At 45.4% G+C, this 20413-nt stretch overlaps 1 protein-coding gene across 4 annotated transcripts in view; it reads left to right on the top strand.

Moving 5' to 3' along the window:
- Window positions 1-17536, top strand: part of Zkscan1 (zinc finger with KRAB and SCAN domains 1) — a 40737-nt gene extending 23201 nt beyond the window's left edge. The window contains exons 1-4 of one of the 4 annotated variants that reach the window (XM_057763523.1): window positions 5828-5880; window positions 10364-10843; window positions 11592-11784; window positions 16287-17536. In XM_057763523.1, coding sequence (XP_057619506.1) covers window positions 10448-10843; window positions 11592-11784; window positions 16287-17131 — 1434 coding nt within the window. In that variant the 5' untranslated portion in view covers window positions 5828-5880; window positions 10364-10447 and the 3' untranslated portion in view covers window positions 17132-17536. Of the gene's footprint in view, window positions 1-5827; window positions 5900-7135; window positions 7500-10363; window positions 10844-11591; window positions 11785-16286 lie in introns of those variants that run through there. The other 3 variants (XM_057763522.1, XM_057763524.1, XM_057763525.1) reach the window with 3 other exon arrangements.
- The last annotated feature ends 2877 nt before the right edge of the window (window positions 17537-20413 follow it).

Here is a 20413-nt window from a genome sequence, read left to right as displayed (position 1 = left end):
AGCCCGGTCTACAAGAGCTAGTTCCAGGACAGGCTCCAAAGCTATAGAGAAACTCTGTCTTAAAAGATAAAAAAAAAAAAAAAAAATCATTTAAAAAATAAAAGGAGGCCGGGCGGTGGTGGCGCACGCCTTTAATCCCAGCACTCGGGAGGCAGAGGCAGGCGGATCTCTGTGAGTTCGAGACCAGCCTGGTCTACAGAGCTAGTTCCAGGACAGGCTCCAAAACCACAGAGAAACCCTGTCTCGAAAAACCAAAAAAAAAAAAAGAAAAAATGATTACAGGCACTTGATTATTCTCAGCATGTCTTGTGGTCAGGGCCAGGTGGGCAGAGCTTTTCTTTGAAATTTGTCTCACAACATTGACCAACTGCGCTTTCTCATGGCCCTAAATCAAATCTGCCCTCAAGGTAACCAAGGTAACCCAAACACCATTCTTCAGGATTCCACCCCCAGGGTTTGCTCCAATATTGAATGGCTGGCTTCATGTTATCAAGAATAGCCTGCCATTTTTTCCTATCTAAAATGCACCAGGGGTTTGTCATTCTGACTAGCCTCTCCATAAATGGTTAACTCATGCCATTCCATACATTTTCCTTCATAATTTACCCATCTTCTACCAAATCTCCTATCATGAACTCTTTCTGTTCTAGGGTAGCCATAAATTCCCCCAGAGAGGGATCCAGAGTCTTAATCATAACATTAATGGCCTGAATCAAGGGAGGGGACTGACGCATCAGTTCCTCCATATTCAAGGAGCCATTGGGAATGTTTCCTGGTTCCTTGAACAGATTAAGTTTTTGTCAAGAGAAAAGTAGAACAGAACAAAAAGCAGAGCCAACGCAAGAAACCATCGCCAGGAACAAAGTGAACGAGGTCGTTGAGGCTGATCAGGCACCACAACTCGAGCAGACTGCCAGGGAGCCATCAGGGGCCAAGCTCCAGGAAGCACGAGCCCCTCATTTTGAGACGGCCACCACCTAAGAGGCATTTTGTCACACAGGCGAGACAGCCGTGGATGTGGCAATTAATCTTAAATTTATATCAATATACAAAATTTATATACAATATACAAAAGTCCAATCCAATGTAAAATATTTAAAACTAGTAGTTACTTTTTAAAAGTAGATTCAATCTTTTTATTTCATCATATCTATATCCTTTTTCCTTTTCAGAGTAGATTCAATACTCTACCCTTTTATCCTGTCATATCTGTATTTCCCCTTTAAAAAAAAAAAAAAAAAAAAAGACTCCTGAATCTAATCTCCTTTGTTCAGCTTTTTTTCCTGACCATCACCAATAACAACTTGTAAGCAATCCCCTAAACAATGACAAATAAAATCCACCCACCTCATCTCTTTGGTATGTGGGCTTTGTGTTCTTAAATTTACTTCCTGCTGTCTGGGGGTGACAGCATCTTTAGGGGATCCTGAAAAGAAAAATTTGGGTTAATTGTCAAATTGTCCTGACAGAGGTAGCTTTATCATTTGTTGTACAGTCTATGTAATGGGAAAGTACAGAGCTTGTCTCAAGTCCTGGCTAGAGTAGTCTGTGAGGCTGGATCATCTCAAGTAGCCATCTTGAAATTGTTCTGAGCAGTTTGTATTCCAAAGCCGATCTATAGGTGGTGTTTTTCAGCTTAGTGGTGTTATAATCCAGGTGGTATTGTCATTGTGAGATCCCATCATCTTTTTGGAGACTTCAGAGATGACATTAGGCCAGATTATTCCTTTTCTCAGTAATTTTTTCCAGGTAGTTCTCCCTTTTTATTTGGATGCTATTTGTCCAAAGATCTTTAAATTCCTCAAGATGTTTGTTTTTATTTTCCTGGAAAAACAAGCGAAACCCTGTCCGAACCCTAACTTTAGAGAGGTTGCTAACCTAATCTTTATCAATTTTGATTTATGGTTTCTCCTGAAATTTTTTTTTTTTTTTTTTTTTTTTTGGTTTTTCGAGACAGGGTTTCTCTGTGATTTTGGAGCCTGTCCTGGAACTAGCTCTTGTAGACCAGGCTGGTCTCGAACTCACAGAGATCCGCCTGCCTCTGCCTCCCAATCTCCTGAAATTTTTGTTTTATCTTCTAAAGCTCTTCTGTCATCCAGAGCAGTATGGTTTCTTAGAATAGGCACTAGGTTCTTTAATTACTCTGGGAAGGAGTTCCCTCCACGATGACAGGAAACAACTGAACCAAATTTGACATAGAAGCCTGTAAGCGGCCCCTCAAGGTGTTTCCCAACAGCAGGTTACCTTGACTGTCCCTTATTCTACATTCATTAGTCCAGTGCCTGCCTTTGCCACACCTTCTGCATAATCCGGAAGGGAGGGGCATTCTGTTTGGATTGTGCGTAGAAAAAACATTTTTTCTAGGAGCCCCCTGTTTACAATCCCTTTTAAGGTGACCTTGTTTGTCACAATCCGAAACACTTGGTATTTCGATTTTTCCTCAAACCTCTGGAAATCTCTCCTACCCAAGCATCATCGTGGTCATGAGATTTGATATTGATTGTATCTTGGATCCATTCCTCCAAAGGTGCTGACCTTGCCTTTGAAGGCCTACTTATCCTTTTGCATTGAGAATTAACATTTTCAAAAGCCAGAGATTCAATTATTTGTCTAGCTTCTGAATTTGGTATCATCCTCTTTACTGCTAATGTCAAACTTTGTAAGAAATCAGTGGTTTCTTTTTTTTTTTTTTTTTTTTTTTTTTGGTTTTCCAAGACAGGGTTTCTCTGTGGCTTTGGAGCCTGTCCTGGAACTACCTCTTGTAGAACAGGCTGGCCTCGAACTCACAGAGATTCGCCTGCCTCTGCCTCCCAAGTGCTGGGATTAAAGGCGTGCGTCACCACCACCCGGCTCAGTGAAGGTTTCTTTTGGGTCCTGTATGACCTTAGCAAATGACTCAGTTTTCTTTACTATTTCTCCAGTTTTGTCCTAAGCATTCAAAACTGCTGTACAATATAAATTCAGATTGTGGTCATCATATAGAGATTGCCTTTGTACATCAGCATAATCTCCCTCTCCAAGAAGTTGATCTTGGGAGATTTTCATATCTCTAGCCCTATTTTGTTGTTCAATAGTCTTAGCCTCATTTTTCCACCAGGTCCTCCATTGTAACTGAGGACCAGACTCCAAGACTGCTGTAACCAAGTCTCTCCAGTCTTGAGGGATAATTCAACTACAAGTTAACCATGAGTTTAACATTTGCTTCACAAAAGGTGAATTGCATGCCATATGAGACTCTTGCTTCCTTGAATCCCTTTAAATCTAATATTTCCACAGGACTCCATTTAACTCTTGCACAGCCTTGGAGATATCTGTCCTTTGGCAGTTGTTCCTATAAGATTGCAGGATATATTAAGGTTGGTTGTTTGAAAACCTTAGGCTGTTCTTCTCTAACCTCATAATAAAACACTGGAATTGGTTCTCCTTTAAATTCCTCTGTCTGGATTTGAATATCTCTATGATCTATTTTATTAAATTTTTCTAAGGCCTGTATCTTGGCACTCAAACCACTTTTTTTTTTTTTTGACCAAACAACTTTTTAAGAAATAAACCAAGAATTATCAAAACAGTAACAAGGATTACCAAAATGATAATTAACAGTATGTCAATCCCAGTTACGTTGATTATTCCTTCATTTAATTCTTCCATTTTTAAATCATGCATTGCATAATTATACAGAAACCTAGCTCTACCATAATTATGTTCCATTTTTTAACATGGAATAAAACCTCTTTTAACTAGTTCCTCCCTTTAAGAATTACCAGTTTTCTCACCAGATCTGCTGCCGATGACAATGAAGATGTGAGACTGACTCCTGCTGTGCAGGTTTGGCAGCAGCCCAAGAAGGGGTCCAGGGAAAACCCACAGCCAGCCGGGAGAAAGGAAAAGAACACCTAGCCCTGGGGTGGTGACTCTGGCCACATGCAGCTACTGGCAAGTGGCTTTTTCATGAATTCATACCCCAAAAGTTGGGTGCCAGACATAGCACAAATGCTAATTGGTCATAATAATAAAACCTATCCGGGTGAAAGCTGAAGGATCAGAGAAGCAGAGAGACCAGCCACTAGAGTTCTTACCTCTACCAATACTCAGACCAAATGGGTCATCCTGTCCTCAGACCGCTGCCTCAGACTGACTGCTGCCTCAGACTGCACTGAGCTCCTGTCTCCTCCCACCTTATATGCCTCCACCCAGCCATATCACTCCTGTCTGCACCTCACTAGTGCCGCCAGGATTAAAGGTGTGTGATCCCAAGGGCGGGACTCACCTTTTTCTTTTAGACTGGATCATTTCACGTAACCCAAGGGTGGCCTTGAACTGACAGATCAGTCGGCCTCTGTCTGCTGATTGAAGGACTTGACATTTGCATTGCACTCTGATGCTTCCTACTTGAAGCTCAAAACGTGAGCTCGCAGTTTGCCACTTTAACTGTCATGCCTGGCCTGCTGCTCCAACCATGGTGGCCCTGGGACCATAGACCCTTCCTTCTATAAGTCACCTCGATTGTGCTACTTTAGTGCATTAGCACTTTACCCATGAGCCATCTGCCCAGTCCCAAAACAGTGCATTTGTTACTTGTAAACTTTGATGTCATAATACATACCTGATATAGTGCACATTATTGAGAAGTGTTTGTTCACTGAACTCATCGGAAATCAAAATATTTCTGAAAAAGGACGACAGCAGTGGTGGCGTATGCCTTTAACCCCAGCACTTAGGAAGCAGAGGCTCCAAAAACTACAGAAACCCTGTCTCAAAAAAAAAAAAAATCTGAAAACGGAATGGATGTGGTGAAACACAATAACTAATTTTTCTTGTTATATCATCATGGCTATATTAATAGAAAAAGAATGGATCATCATAAAATTACTTGATTTAACTGGATATGAATGGACGACTTATTATCCTATCTCAGATCTTTGTCTTATCTGCTAGCTTGGTTTTTAGTTTTTTTAAGGCAGAGTCTCATGAAGGCCAAGCTGGCCTAGAATTTATATAGCTGAGAATGACCTTAAACTCCTGATTACCCAGCCTCCAACACCCAAGTGTGCTGGGACTGCAGGTGTGTGGCGCCACATTCAACTCTAGTGATATAGATATATATCTTTAGAGCCAGGGACATAGCTTGATGATGGAGCACTAGCATGTCTAAGCCACTGGGATACAATTAGAGAATCGAATTCTACTCTCAGCTTTGCTATCAATTAACACTCCAGTATGTACTGGATCTGATCTGCCCAGACACTGGTTTCTTCATATAAGTTTGTGCTCATGTAAGCACGTGTGTGTGTGTGCATACATGTAAAGGCCAGAGGTTGATGTCAAGTATCTTCAGTTGCTTCTCTACCTTGATTTTGAGGCGAGGTGTCTTCATGAATCCTTCCAGCACTGCGATTACAGGCATGTAATGTACCACAGGCTTTTTATGTGATGTTGGAAATCCAAATGTAGGTCCTCATGCTTCTACAGCAAGCTCTTTACTCTTGAGAGACAACGGAAAGCTCGTTTTGAGTATGAGGCCAGCACGGTATACATAGAGTTCCAAGCCAGCCAGAGTGGCATAATGAGATGTTTGTCTCAAAAGAAAAGGAAAGAAAGAAAGGTCAACGAGGGAAAAGGGAAGGAGAGAGGGAGAAGGAGGGGATGGAAGAGGGAGAGAACAAAAAAGAAATAAAAAAAACAAATTAAAAAAAAAAGTACTGGACAGATGAAGTCCAGCACAGCTCCAGACTTGGCTCAGACAGGAGGATACCGAGAATCCCCGATTCCTAGAGGGGCGGCTGCGCCCCCTCCCGTGGGGCGGGGCTCTGATGCACTTCCGGCTGCGCGGTTGCTCGGCGGCTGTGCAGGTTCCAGGCTCCGAAGCGGTTCTGAGTCACGGTGAGCCTGCGAGTCCCCGGTTAGCCTAGCGGCGGGGAAAAGGAATGTTGGCCGAAAGGTTTAGAGAGGGAGGAACGGGTTTAGCAGCTGCGGTTCTGGTTCCAGGGATTCGTCCATAGTGGTTCTGGGAGGTTGTCTAGGGAGAAGCGCCGCGCCCAGCCGCTGTAGGCGCCGCTCTATGGAAAGCCTTTTCCACCCCCAAGGGCTTTCTCCAACAAAACCCTTTTTTTTTTTTTTCCTTCCGGAATCGCTTTCTTTGAGCTCCTTCAACTGAGCTTTATGTTATCCGACGGAAACTGCCTTCTTTCTTCTCTAGCTCTTGCCCGGAGATTTAAACTCGGGACTAATTGTTAAGAACAAGCCCAAGGTTAGGAACGTCCTGTGAAAACCCGAATCTCATTAATCTTGGGTAATGTCCAACCCAGGCGGGGAAATAGTCCCTTTGGGCTTTGTGTTCACAGTTCAGGGGATCTGCTCAAGTTTGGACAGATTTTTAGAGGATCTTTTGTAAGTAGAGTATAGGAAAGAAAGTAAATTTATTTGGTAGGTGACATACTTGGAAATCTGTGTTGAAAGGAGACAATTGAAAGAACTGTGAGCAGAAAATTAACAGGCACGAAAGTTGTTCTTCAAATGCTGGAAGCCTAAGGAGAAACTGAATATATTGGTTCAGGGCTATTGAAATGATGCAGAATTTGGCTCAGTCTAAAGGACACTTTCTTAGCAATTAGATCCACTGTGCAGTTATACTCCTAAAAATTACTGGCTTGCCCAGAAGCTTTTCGAAAATTAGTTTACTCGATTTGAGACCAGGTCTTGCTATATAGCCCAGACTGTCGCATCATTGGTGATCCTCCTATCTCTGCTCTTCAGTGCTCAGTGCTGTAACTACAGATGTGTGTCACCACGACTTCAGCGTGGCGTTCCCAAGTACAGACTGTCTTAAAGGCATTATCTGCCACTGGGAAGTAGTAATTGCTGTTCATTTGTTGCAATCTGTGATACTTTGATTTATGGATATCTTATCTTGTGCAGAATGAATTTGAGGTTGATTAAGAGGGGTATATACATTTTGCATGTTTGGCATAAAGGAGGGAAGTGACCAAAAGCCTACCTTGACTAGACTATTTGCTTCTGCTGATAGACTGCAAGAGTTAAAAAGCTTTTTATTTTTATTGTATTTACTCTTTGTGTGTGTGTGTGTGTGTGTGTGTGTGTGTGTGTGTGTGTGATAATTTGCTTGATTCCGTGCTTCTTTTCCATCATGTGGGCACTCATTATCACCTAGCCATCTTGCCAGCCGAGTTAAACCTTTAAGATAGCTTTGGGTTTTGGTGGTGGTGGTGGTGGTGGTTTTTAAAGACAAGTTTCTTTGTGTAGCCCTGTTATCTAAACCATAACACCTAGCTGTCCTGAAACTTGCTCATAGACCAGGTTGGCTTCTAACTCAATGATCCCCCTGCCTCTGCCTCCTCCTGAGCTCTAGGATTAAAGGCATGCACACCACAACCAGCTTTAGGTAGCTTTTTTAAAGTTATTTTCCTTTCTGTGATGCTTTTTGATTTTATGAACATTGAAGAAATTTTCAGAAACCAAGACCTTCAGGGCATCTCCAAATGGTAAGCTCAGCATAACCAAATTACTGGCTGTCTTTGGAGGAAGTGGTGGTATGCCGGGATAGTTTATTATCAGATTTTTTTAAATCTTGCCAAAAAACAGAACACCCCAGAACATGCCAGTGAGGTGGAAGCTTTTCTCTCATTCCTATCCCATTTCCACCCTTTTCTTCTCCCCACCTCCCTTTTGTTTTGTTGTTGTTGTTTGTTTTTGAGAGAAGGTTTTGCTGTATATACATTTTTCACAGGCTGGCCTAACGGTTCAGAGTTCCAGGTCAGCTGAGTTCATCGAGATCCTGTGTCAAAAATACCAACAGCACACACATTTGTCTTTCCACCCATTTTTCAAAATCTAACAGCAGTGCCACAAAAGATGGCTCAGCCAGTTGATTTCCCCAAGCCTGGTGGCCTGAGTTTGGTCCTGAAACCCACATAATGGAAGAAGAGAACTGAGTCTTACAAGCCAGCTTTGTCTGGCCTCTGTACATACTGTGTGTAGTAGCATGCATACACCCCACCCTGACACACACACACACACACACAATTGATCAATTAAAAAGGGAAAGGGAACCAGGCCGCGGTGGTGGTGCACACCTTTAATTCCAGCACTGGGGAGGCAGAGGCAGGCAGATCTCCAAGAGTTTGAGGCCAGCTTTGCCTACAAAGCTACACAGAGAAACAAAATAAATAAATAAATAAATGAAAGGCGGGGGCGGGGCTGGGGAAATGGCTCCGTGGCTAAGAATCTGTATCTGCACTGCTCTTGCAGAAGACTTAGTTTGTTTCCCAGCACTCATGTCAGGCAGTTCCCACGTGTCTGTAATTCAGGGGCCCCCACTGTTGTCCTCCACAGGCATGCCCTCATGCACACACACGCGATTTTAAAATAAAATCTTTTTTTTTCTTTTTTTTTTTTTTAAAGCTAAGGACACTTAAATAAACACTTAGACATGGGGCTTGGGAAGTGACTTGGTCAGTAAAGTGCTTTCTGTGCAAGCATGAGGACCTGAGCACACAGGTAAAAAAACCCAGGGTGTCCGCTTGTCCCTAAACTCTATGTACTAGAAGGGCAGAGACAGGCGGATATCTGGGTTCGCTGGCCAGCCAGCGAGCCTTAGTGATCCATGAGCTCCAGGCTCAGTGAAAGACCCTGTCTCAAAACAAAGAACAAGGGGAACAGTGACAGAGGAAGATGTCTGGCCATGACCTCTAACCTACACATGCATGCACAGGAAAGTTCATTTGTACAATGGTACACACACACACCCAAAAGAACCAATTGAATATGTTCTCCTTTAAAAAAAAAAGTCAGATAAAGTTCATCCTAATTAGATTTTTATTATTTTTGTTTCCTTATTTATTTGGTGCTAGTGGTAGAACCCAAAGGTTTGCTTTCACAAGATAGATACTCTACTCCTGATCAATCTGCCTAGCCCTTATACTCCATTTTAGTTTCTCTCTCTTTTTTTTTTTTTTTTTTTTTTTTTTTGTTTGTTTGTTTTCAAGAAACCCTGTCTCGAAATAGGGTTTCTCTATGTAACAGTCCTGGCTGTCCTGTCCTGGCACTCACTCTGTAGACCAGGCTGGCCTCAAACTCCCAAAGATCCGCCTGCCTCGGCCTACCAAGTGCTGGGATTAAAGGCGTGCACCCCCACCCCCACTCCCAGCGATACTCCATTCTTTTTTAACAAGCTAGCTAATTCCAGACTGGGACATACAAGCTCATGCTGACAAGCAGTCATTTGATGAGTCGACTTCTTTATGTTCAGACAATATTAGGTAGTTTGCTGAAATCATAGCAACTATGATATGCATAATTGTAAACTTACGAAACAACTTCAGGAGCAAAGATCTAATTTTAAGATTACGCCGCTCTGGCCTTTGGGGGGAAATGAACACAAGACCATCAAGTGAAAGTACGCCTTGCTTTGCTGACTCCAGAATGATTCTGAACAATATTTTTTTCTAATTTGTACATGTTAATTGTACAAAGCGGCAGACTTCATCGTGATGTCTACAAGCACACATTCTTAGTCACTTTTCTGTCGCTGTGAAGAGACACCATGACCAAGCCAACTCTTGTAAGAGGAAGTATTTAACTGGGGCCTGGCTTACAGTTCAGAGGTTAAGTACTTTATCATCGTGGCATGAAGCCTGGCCACTTGCAGGCAGGCACTGGAGCAGTAGCTAAGAGCTACATCCTGATCTGTATGAGACCTCAGAACCCACCCCTGGTGACACTGCTTCTTCCAACAAGGCCACACCTCGTAATCCTGACCTTTTCAGAGACTATAATCACTGGTGACTAAGCTTTCAAATATATGAGCCTTTAGGGGCCATTCTTCAAACAAACACACTGCATACAATTGTTTTAATCATATTTAGTTCTTAGTCCTCTCTTCTTGTCCCTCTCAGTCTCCCTTTATCTCTTCCGTATCCCTTTTACTTTCATGTTTGCTCCCACCCTTCAAATTCTGCATAGGAGAAGAAACAAAACACGCTCAACTTTGGTGAGTCTGGCTTAACTTGCATCACATGATGATTTCCACTTCCACCCCTTTTCCTGTAAACAAAATTTCTAAACAATGCTTTTTAAATATGTGTGTGTGTGAGCATGTGCGCACGTGCGCGTGTGTGGGGGGTCAGAGGACAACTTGCAGAAGTTGGTTCTCGCCTACCACAGTGTGGTTGCCAAAGGTCAAATCTGGGTGGTCAGGCCTAACAGCAAGCACTCTGATCCACGGAACCATCCCACCAGCTCTGAACAATACTTTTTATATGGTAGTTGACTGATGGCCCCTGTGGTAAAGACCAGAAAAACGTATTTTTGTTTTTTTGATAACTTTATGGAAACTATGTTTTTTTAGGTTTGAATTGTGACCCTTAAGAAACAGAAATTCAAAGGCACCAGGTCTGCTCCCCGAGGTCCCGCTGTGTCTGGAATCTGTGTGATGACCAAGGTGGTGGGCATGGCCACAGTTCTGGGCCCTAGGCCACCTCAAGAGTCAATGGGGCCTTCGACCCGTAAAGCTGAAGAGGATGATGAGAAGGACAAGTGCCGCCCTAGCCTAGAGACATCCCGTCAGCGCTTCAGGCAGTTTGGGTACCATGACACTCCTGGGCCCCGAGAGGCACTGAGCCAGCTTCGGGTGCTCTGCTGTGAGTGGCTGCAGCCCGAGATCCACAGCAAGGAGCAGATCCTGGAGCTGCTGGTGCTGGAGCAGTTCCTGACCATCCTGCCCCAAGAGCTCCAGGCCTGGGTGCAGCAGCACTGCCCTGAGAGTGCAGAGGAGGCCGTCACTCTCCTGGAAGACCTGGAGCAAGAGCTGGATGAGCCAGGACTGCAGGTGGGCGGGAGGCCGTCAGATGCTAGGAGGCAGGAATCGGGGCTGTCCATCTGTTGGGAGCAACTTTTTCTGGGGAGGCACCAAACACCCATCCTCTCATCCCAGATAGGGAACCCACAACAGACCAAAGTCCAGCTTGATGAACTGATGAGTTTTATTGGGGTTGCTTATCAAAGTTTGGATGAGGGATTACTTACAGGAGCAGAAATGACTCAGAGAGAGCTGCATCACCAGAGCCCAGCATGCGTGACAGCTCACAAAGCTGGGAACCTGGAGCACCCTGCACAGCCTGCAGGCAGCTCAGCAGGTTGGAGAATGTTCTTTCCAGGCAGCTCAGCTGGTCTGAGAGTCTTCTTTGCAGCTTGGCTTTGCCGGGTCTTCTTTACATGTCTGTTCTGCTAGTCGCAGGGGGGACTCTCAGCTTTTATTGCTTACTCTGACAGGGAGGGGCCTAGTGAATCTGGTCAGTTTCAGGGACTTTCTGAAGCTAGTTTGTGTTGTTTACCTTCCTGTAGGGTAGAAGGCAGAAACTGTTAGACAACACCATGCATTATAATTATTAATCAGCTAGAAGCTTCTGGGGAGCTAGATCATGTTTGCTCCTGTTGTCTGCTCTTACCCTGAAGTACCTTGGGAGCTCAGCAGGGTGGCTGTCCTTCCTTTCCTTCTCCTAAAGTCCTGCGTAGCTTGCTTGGGATTTTGCTTGTCTTGAGTCGTCTGCGCAGACACCATGTCTTACTGTCTCTAGGTCTCATCTCCTCAGAGAGAACAGAAGCAGGCTTGGGAGAAGATGTCAACTTCAGGAACTGCAGTGGAGTCCTTAAGCAGTACCCAGTCTCAGTCCGGGGATGCCAGCCCCAAATATGAGTTTTGGGGGCCCCTGTACATCCAAGAGACTGGTGAGGAGGAGGTTTTCACTCAGGATCCAAGAAAGCGTCAAGGTAAGGACCCTTCTCAGTGTCCAGAGAAATCTTTAACTCTAGGGGAGGGATAACCTCTCGATTGACCTGACTAGGCGAGCAGACTAGGCAGAAGTCACGCACTTCTCTCCCAAACCCAATTGCCTTGGCCAGGTTCCCGGCACTAGGGTAGGCAGCATCCTTGCAGAGAGTTGGGCAGAGCTGTTTCCAAAGGAGTGAGACTGACTGGGAGATATGGACAGGCTGAGTGAGCCAGTAGAGTGCCAAACTAGACAACAGTGGGAAGGTATTGCCGCCTGTGAGCCTGGAGGGCCAAGAAGGAAGATCTCTTCTTACAGACCCAGACAAGAGCTGAGCCTTGATAGGGAAGGAAGGAGTTAAATGCTGGGAGCCATGGCTCCAGGTCCTGCCACTGGGTCAAGAGAAAATGAATAGATAGCTTATTCCACACTGGTCCTGCCTTCACATCCTCTGGTGTACCAATAGCAGACTCAATTGCTGCCGACGTGAGAAGTCTTTAGGCCTAAGGGTCAGTTTCCTAGGATGCAGATCAGGGAAGACTGGGTCTGGAAAAGGCCACAGAACCTCCGTTCTGAACCTCTGCAGACTTCACAAGTCAAATACAATTTAGGGGTTGATAGAGTGCTTACCTAGCATGCAGGAGGCCCTGGGTTCCATCCCTGCACTCAAATTCAAGGTCATCCTTGGCTACATGGTGAATTCAAGACCAATCTGGGTTTTATGAGACCTTGTCTTTAAAAAAATGAATAAATAAAAAATTTAAAAAGGAAATATATTAGGATAACTAACTATTCCCTGGCTCAGATCTCCACAAATCATGGTGTATGTTACAGCTTTATTTTTCTACTGGTGGTTTTCAAAGATTAATCAGATTGATGTTGATGAAAAATATACCACATTGTTTCAAATCTTGTATTTATCATTTTTCATGGCTATGGTATGTTCATAAGCTGAGTCGTGGCCCTGAGAAAATGCCTGAATTACTTACCATATCCTAGACACTTGAAATCCCCTCTTGAAAACAAAATCTTGAGCCCTGTTGAAAACTATTCTGTACCAGGCGTAATGGTGCACACTTTTAGTCCCAGTCCACAGGAGGCAGAGGCAGGTGGGATTTCTAAGTTCAAGGCCAGCCTGGTCAACATGAGTTCCAAGACAGCCAGGACTGTGTAGAGAGATCCTGTCCAAAAAGAAGAAGAGAAAAAGGGAAGGAAGGAAAGAAAGAAGCATATTCTTAGGGCTGGAGAGGTGGCTCAGCAGCTAAGAGCAGTGGCTGTTCCTGCAGAGGACCTGGCGCACTTCCTAGCACCCACATCAGTGGTTTACAATGGCCTATGACTCTAGTTCCTAAGGTTCCAGCACCCCCGTCTGGTCTCCAAGGGCACCTGCACATATGTGATGCACATACAGACGAGCAGACACATAAATAGAAATGAATGTAAATCACAGGGACTGACAGGATAGCTCAGCAGTTAAAATGCTTGCTCATCAAGCCATTGACCTGAGTTACATCCTGGAACCTACATGATAGAAGGAGAGTTTAACTGCGTAAAGATGTGCTGCATTTGTTTAACAAATACAACATAAGCAAGTGCAACACATCTTTGCATAGTTTCACAAATCTTCTGCAACACCTGGGTATTCAGGACAAGTGCAGTCCCTAGGCTTTCTGTGGGTGTGCCTATGAGCACAAAAACCACATTCTGGGTTCACACACCTCCTTTAGCAAGAATGTTAGCCAGAAGCCTGAAAGCAAAGTTAGTATATTTAGGAACTTTCTCAGAATTATGGACTTTAATGGATTAGGTCTTTATTCTTGTTTCTGCAAGTGTTGCTGTCTGTCTATGTGTTGGGTTCCAAGGCCTGAATGGTACTTTCATCGTGGCGTAGGTTGTGCTAAGACCTGGGGACCTGTTGCATACCTAGTATGCTCCAGGAGAGTCTGCAGAGTGAGATCCTGTCATCTCACCAAGAAAGGAAGACCCTCCCTCTTGCAATTTAAAGTATTCCCCCACAATCCCCAGTTTCAGAACACAAGCCTCCTACCTTTGTCTGCTGCTTTCCTTCCCTTTCTGTTGTGTGCCACTCACTCCTGCCCCCTCCTCCTTGCTTTGGATTCTGAGACTCTGGCCCTTTGAAACTTGATTCATCCTGGGATAGCCAACCTCCCAACCCAAACTGTTCTTGGCAGCACCACACAGTTGGGTGCAGATACAGATAGCTGATAGGCATGAGCTCCTGGCTGACCATATCCTGGACCACTGTCAGTAGATTTTGTACCCAGTATACATTTTCACATTTGTAAATAGAAATTAGGTGCTGGAGAGATGGCTTAGTACATAACAGAGCCTGCTGCTGTTACTGGGGACAGCACCACATAAGGCTGCTCACAACTGCCTGCGTGTAACTCCTACTTCGAGAGACCTAGTGGCCTCTACAGGCACCTACATACATGTGGCAGACACACAGTTACATACACATAAATAAAAATAAACCTTTTAAAATAGGATAATTGGGAGTGGAGAGATAGTTAGACAGCTAAGAGTCCTTGATGCTGTTGCAGAGGACCACCCACGTGGGGTTCAGTTCCCAGCACCCACATGGCAGCGCCAAACAATCCAGAACTGCAGTTCTGGGAACCTGGCACCCTTTTCTGGACTCCATGAGTACCAGGCATGCACACAGTATACTTACATATGTTTAAGCAAAAGACTATTTATTTATTTATTTATTTATTTATTTATTTACTTTTGGTTAAAAAGGGACACTGGCCAGTGACAGCGCACACCTTTACTCCCAGCACTCAAGAAGCAGAGGCAGGAGGATCTCTGTGCATTTGAGGCCAGCCTGGTCTACAGAGTGAGTTCTAGAACAGCCAAAAAACCCTGTCTTAGGAATTGGGGGGAATACTAGCCTCAAAAGTGGTATATAAATGGAGGGTGACCTTGAACTCTTGTCCTGCTTCTACTTCTTATTTGTGCCAGGATCTGAGATGTGCACCACCACACCCAGCTTCATATCCAGAGGATTCTAAATCAGCATATCCTGTGATATGCTGACTTGGGCTAATTTTTCTGTCGCTCTGTTCATGACACTCAATACAGAACTATCCTGGCTGTTACTGATAAAGAAAATGTCCATGAGCCGGGCGATGGTGGCGCACGCCTTTAATCCCAGCACTCGGGAGGCAGAGGCAGGCGGATCTCTGTGAGTTCGAGACCAGCCTGGTCTGCAGAGCTAGTTCCAGGACAGGCTCCAAAGCCACAGAGAAACTCTGTCTCGAAAAAAACCAAAAAAAAAAAAAAAAAAAAAGACAATGTCCATGTACACAACAGAATTCTATTCAACTGTAGAAGCTGAAGAGTGAAATCATATGACAGCCAGAAGAAAACAATTAAAATAGGGTAGGTTGAGTCCTGCAGACATTCCCCTTTGCACAGTCGCTGGTCACACAAAGTTCAGCAAGAAGTGGACTATTTCTATTGTTTGTGTTTGTGGATTATTTCTGTTTGATTGATGGACTAGTTGTTTGGTTTTGGCTTGATTGTAATTTTGTTTGTTTTTGTTGTTTGTTTTGGTCTCTCTGTGTAATCCTAGTTGGCCCAGAACTCACTGTGTAGACTAGGCTGCCTCAGAAGACAGATCTGCCTGCCTCTTGTTCCCAAGTGCTAGAATTAAAGGCGTGAGCCACCACACCTGGCCCAGGTCAGGTGTGTTTTGTTTTGTTTTGTTTAAGTTTTTTTTTTTTTATTTTGTGTACAGTGTTCCATCTGCATGCATGCTTGCACACCAGAAGAGGGCACCAGCTCTCATTACAGATGGTTGTAAGCAACCATGTGGTTGCTGGGAACTGAACTCAGGTCCTCTGGAAGAGCAGCCAGTGCTCTTAACCTCTGAGCCACCTCTCCAGGTTTTAATGCCCAGTTGGGGAAAAGGTTTGTAAGTGCTCTTTAGAGAGAGGAGTCGGCACTATTCTCAAAGAAACTTATGTACCCCTGAGAAAGTGTGCTGGACTGGAAGACTGCGCCAGTAGTACAGGACACAGTGCCTCAGCTCTGAGTGGAATTCAGCTTTACCCGCAGCACTGAAACCCGGTGTTTACCCTGGTAGAACTTGACCACCTTTCTTTTACCTGCATGGCCCAGAAACCTCCCAAGGCAGAGATCATTCACAAACCTTGGCTGTGAGTATGTTGCAGACGCAAATGTGAAGTCACAGACAAATATTCCGGTGTGTTCTAGACTGCTTCAGAGCCTACGGGGGAGGGAGTGGGAGCACAGGTTTTCTGGATGGTAAGAATTATAAAATCATCACGTAATAGATATCCGGGAGTGGGCTTCTGTGGGCACACATGAACTCGATGTGACAGTCACTCTGTTTGTACCTCGCACGTGGCCCATCCTTCACACCCATCTGCCTCCCTTGGGGACCCTGCTTCTCCTGTAGCAGCTGCATCCTCAGAACAGAAGCAACTGATGCATCCTTAACCCGCCTGCTTTCAGGTTTGAAATCGAATCCCCAGAAGGAGGACTCAGCAGATGAGCAGAGAAGTTCTGAAGAGGAGTCTCATGCAGACGGACTCAAAGGGGACATCATTCCCGCGATTGCTACCAATAAGTATGGGTCAAGGTCAGAAAGGCAGTGGGCCAACAATCTGGAAAGGGAGAGGGGAGCAAAAGCTTTTCTGCAAGACACAGGTTCCAGGAAAGGGGCAGAGCCCATGTCTGCTAAGCTTGCCCCGGGAGAGAAACGTTACATATGTGCAGAGTGTGGGAAGGCCTTTAGCAATAGCTCAAACCTCACTAAACACCGCAGAACACACACTGGGGAGAAGCCTTATGTGTGCACCAAGTGTGGGAAGGCCTTCAGCCACAGCTCCAACCTTACCCTCCATTACAGAACACACTTGGTGGACCGGCCCTATGACTGTAAGTGTGGGAAAGCCTTTGGGCAGAGCTCCGACCTCCTTAAACATCAAATGATGCATACAGAAGAGGCGCCCTATCAGTGTAAAGACTGTGGGAAAGCCTTCAGTGGGAAGGGCAGCCTCATTCGACACTACCGCATCCACACCGGGGAGAAGCCCTATCAGTGTAACGAGTGTGGAAAGAGCTTTAGTCAGCACGCAGGTCTCAGTTCCCATCAGCGCCTGCACACAGGGGAAAAGCCCTATAAGTGTAAGGAGTGTGGCAAAGCCTTCAACCATAGTTCAAATTTTAATAAGCATCACAGAATCCATACTGGTGAAAAGCCCTACTGGTGTAACCACTGTGGGAAAACCTTCTGTAGCAAGTCCAATCTTTCCAAACACCAGCGAGTGCACACTGGAGAGGGAGACGTGCCGTAACTGTCTGTCCTCTCTGTCGTTGTCATTGTTCTTGTGAGCATTAGAATGTGAGTGCTAGGGAGCAGCCTGTGATACAGTGTTGGGTGGTAGATTTTGCTCTAGTCCTCAAGGGGTGCCGTGGAGGGAGAACTCCACAGTGACAGGGCAGGCGGGAGGTCTGCAGAGCGGAGTGAGCCCCACAGTGCTCACCTCGGCCAGCGAGGTCCCTCCTCACACTCCAGGCCCTGGTGAACTGTGCTGCCATTGTTTTCTGCATAGTTAAACTGCTGTGTGTCCAGTAGAGTTAAGGAAGAAACACTAAAATTGTTTAACTGTTTTAACATATATTCCACAGTTGTAGTTTGTAAAGAATTGAGCCACCTTGAACAGTCTGTTTCAGAATAAATGTACAGCATCATGTACTGCCTCGGGACTATTATTGTGTGGTTGTGGAACTCTTTTTTGGGGGGTGGGTGGATGGGTATGTGAGTGTGTGCATGCCCTAGCGCATATGTGGAGGCCAGAGGACAGCTTGAATGAATTACTTTCTCCTTCCATTCAGTGCATGGGTCCCAGGGACCTGGGGGCAAACTCCTCACCTACTGAACCTGTCACCAGCCACGGTCATTGAACACTCGGGTAAAGTGTTGGCTAGGCATGGGGTATACTCTCATATTCCCAACACTTAAGAGAGGATCATGAGCTGTAAAGAAAGGAGAGGGAGAGGAGGGCAGAGGAAGGAAACGGTGGCTACCTCCAGTCTGCAGCTTGCGGACGTGTGTGAGGAAGTCATGGGCATATGTGCAGTAGCTGCATAGTGGTCTGTATGGTTGCACTGTGCTGTCCTGACATAGTGAGCACACACTTTTGTTTTTGTTTTTTGTTTTTTGTTTTTGTTTTTTTTTAATAAGCTTTCTATGTGTGGCCATAGTTTTTTGAGACAGAATTTCTCTGTGTAGCCCCGGCTGTCCTAGAACTCACTCTGTAGACCAGGCTGGCCTCGAACTCACGGAGATCCACCTGCCTCTGCCTCCTGAGTGTTGGTATTAAAGATGTGCCCCACCACCATCTGGTGTGAACAACACTTTTATTACTGGGATCATCTTGTCAGCCTGTGAGTTTTATATTAACCCTGTCTATGCCAGTGCCTATGAAGATCAGCTCTCCGTAAGCAGCTTCCTTCTGAAAACTCCAGAAGTCCAAACCCGAAAGGATTACCGTACATCCTCCCTGGGAAGATCTGAATGCAGTCTCTGCACTGGTAAAACATCTCCCATTCCTTCTGTCCGACATTGGCCAGAAACCCAACAGCTCTCCTTCCGTCACTTGCTTCTCCTAACACTATGGCAGTTCTTTCACCTCCTGAAAAGGAGGCCCTGAAGTATCTGTACCTTAAGGCTGAGCTTGATATGCTAAGAACTGGGGAGCAAGAAAGTTTCCCATTGAGTGTCAGAACTGCGGATTGTTCCAGACCATCTACCTATATCACAGCAATCATGCCACAGCTCCCTTCAGCTCTCTGTGGACAAGAGGTTTGATAAGCTTGCTGTGGCCTTGGCAATGGCCCTCTCCCTTGCAGCTGCAACCTCCCTCTCCACACCCATATTCCCAGACCCTAGTACCCATGCACAGGTATGTATGCAGGCTACAGGTGTTAGAAGATAGCTGTGAGCCCTGCAACATGGGTGCTGAAAACATCAGATCTTCTGTAAGAACAGTATGTGCTCTTAACCACTGAGCCATCTCTCCAGCCCCAACAATACTGATTTAACTTTGTTGTTACTTGAGACAGGGTCTCACTATGCAACCCAGACTGGCCTGGAACTCATTATGTAGACTAGGCTAGCTTTGAACTCACAGAGATCTGCCTCTGTGTCTTGAGTTCTGGGATTAAAGGTATGTATTTTCATGCCCTGCCCAACTGTACTCTGTTCTGAATATTGTATTTCTGTGTATGTGTTATGTGTCTGTGGGGGTTTGTGCTCATGAGAGCAGATGCCTGTGGAAGCCAGAGATGTGGGATCCCCTGGAGTTGGAGTTAACGGGATCATGTGGATGCTGGGAACCAAACTTGGGTCCTCCGCCAAGAGCAACACATGGTCTTGACCACCAAGCCATCTCCTCAGCCCACCCTTTTCTCTAATGCCCTCTCACTTTGTGACCCCTGGTATGTAGGCTAGGTCATGCCACCAGGCTGTGGAACTTAGTCCTCCTCCTCCCAGAAGTCTCTACAAAGAAGGAATATTCCCTTTGTCCCGGGGACTGAATGCTCTCCATCCAGTCCCACCCCCACTCCCACCCTCTTTCCTGATAAGGCTCTACTGAAGGGGAGCCCTCTGCTTCCATCTCTGAATAAAAGGAGGTATGGTTCAGATTAGGCCACACACACTGAATCTCCATGTGCCGGCCAATAGGAGGGGTGGGGCATGAAAGTGAAAACAGGCATTTTCTTGCTGTTACAGTAGCTTGGGAGAGTTGTCCTCCCAGAACCTTAAACTCAGTACGTTGAATGATAACCTGTCCTGTTTGTATTTCCTGATAACCGAGGCCCACGGGGGAATGGGGCTTCAGGCAGCAGACATGATGTCCATCGTTATGTGTACTTTACCTACTGAATCCTTGCCTCTATGACAACCTCCACTGAACCAGTAACACCTGCGTCCCATCACTAGCATATGCCATGTTTTATTGGTGAGTGAGTTCAACAATAAAGATGGTCCAGCATTAGGTTGTCAGATTCCATGTATTAAATTCAGTTTAGCGTGTGTTGAGTCTGCTGACCCTGCCCTCAGGACTCTGCTGGTTAGTGGCATGTCATTCATGGCCACGTGTTAAAGAACCATCTTAGACATGGTTAGGACAATGTAATATTCCTGTGTGTGCGTAGATGTGTAGAGGCTATAGGACAAGGTCAGATCTCCTTCTCTATCTCTACCTTATTCCCTTTGTCAGGTTCCAGAGAAACCCAGAATAAATGGCTAACCCTGGTGCCAGTTAGCATACAAAGAATATGCTAGCCTCAGACTCAGTCTGAGAAGTTCTCGCCCCACCCCCCATCCTGAACCTCTCCAGTCTCTGAGCTGCTCTTTCCTATATAACCCCGCCACTTCAGCTGCACACTATCTTATTCCTCTCTCTCTCTAGGTTCTTGGTCCTCTGCTCTTGGCTCCTGGTCCCTTCTCCTGCCCATCTTCTCTTCTTCTCCCCCCCCCCCCCACCATGGCTTATGTTCACTCTTCTGGGCATGTCTAGTCTGCTGCTTTCTCTCCCTGCTCTGGACTCTTTGAGATTCCTTGGCTGTAC

Source organism: Chionomys nivalis, chromosome 3 (genome assembly GCF_950005125.1).
Source record: "Chionomys nivalis chromosome 3, mChiNiv1.1, whole genome shotgun sequence".
Classification (NCBI taxonomy): Eukaryota; Metazoa; Chordata; class Mammalia; order Rodentia; family Cricetidae; genus Chionomys; species Chionomys nivalis.
This window is presented reverse-complemented; position numbering and strand designations above follow the sequence as displayed.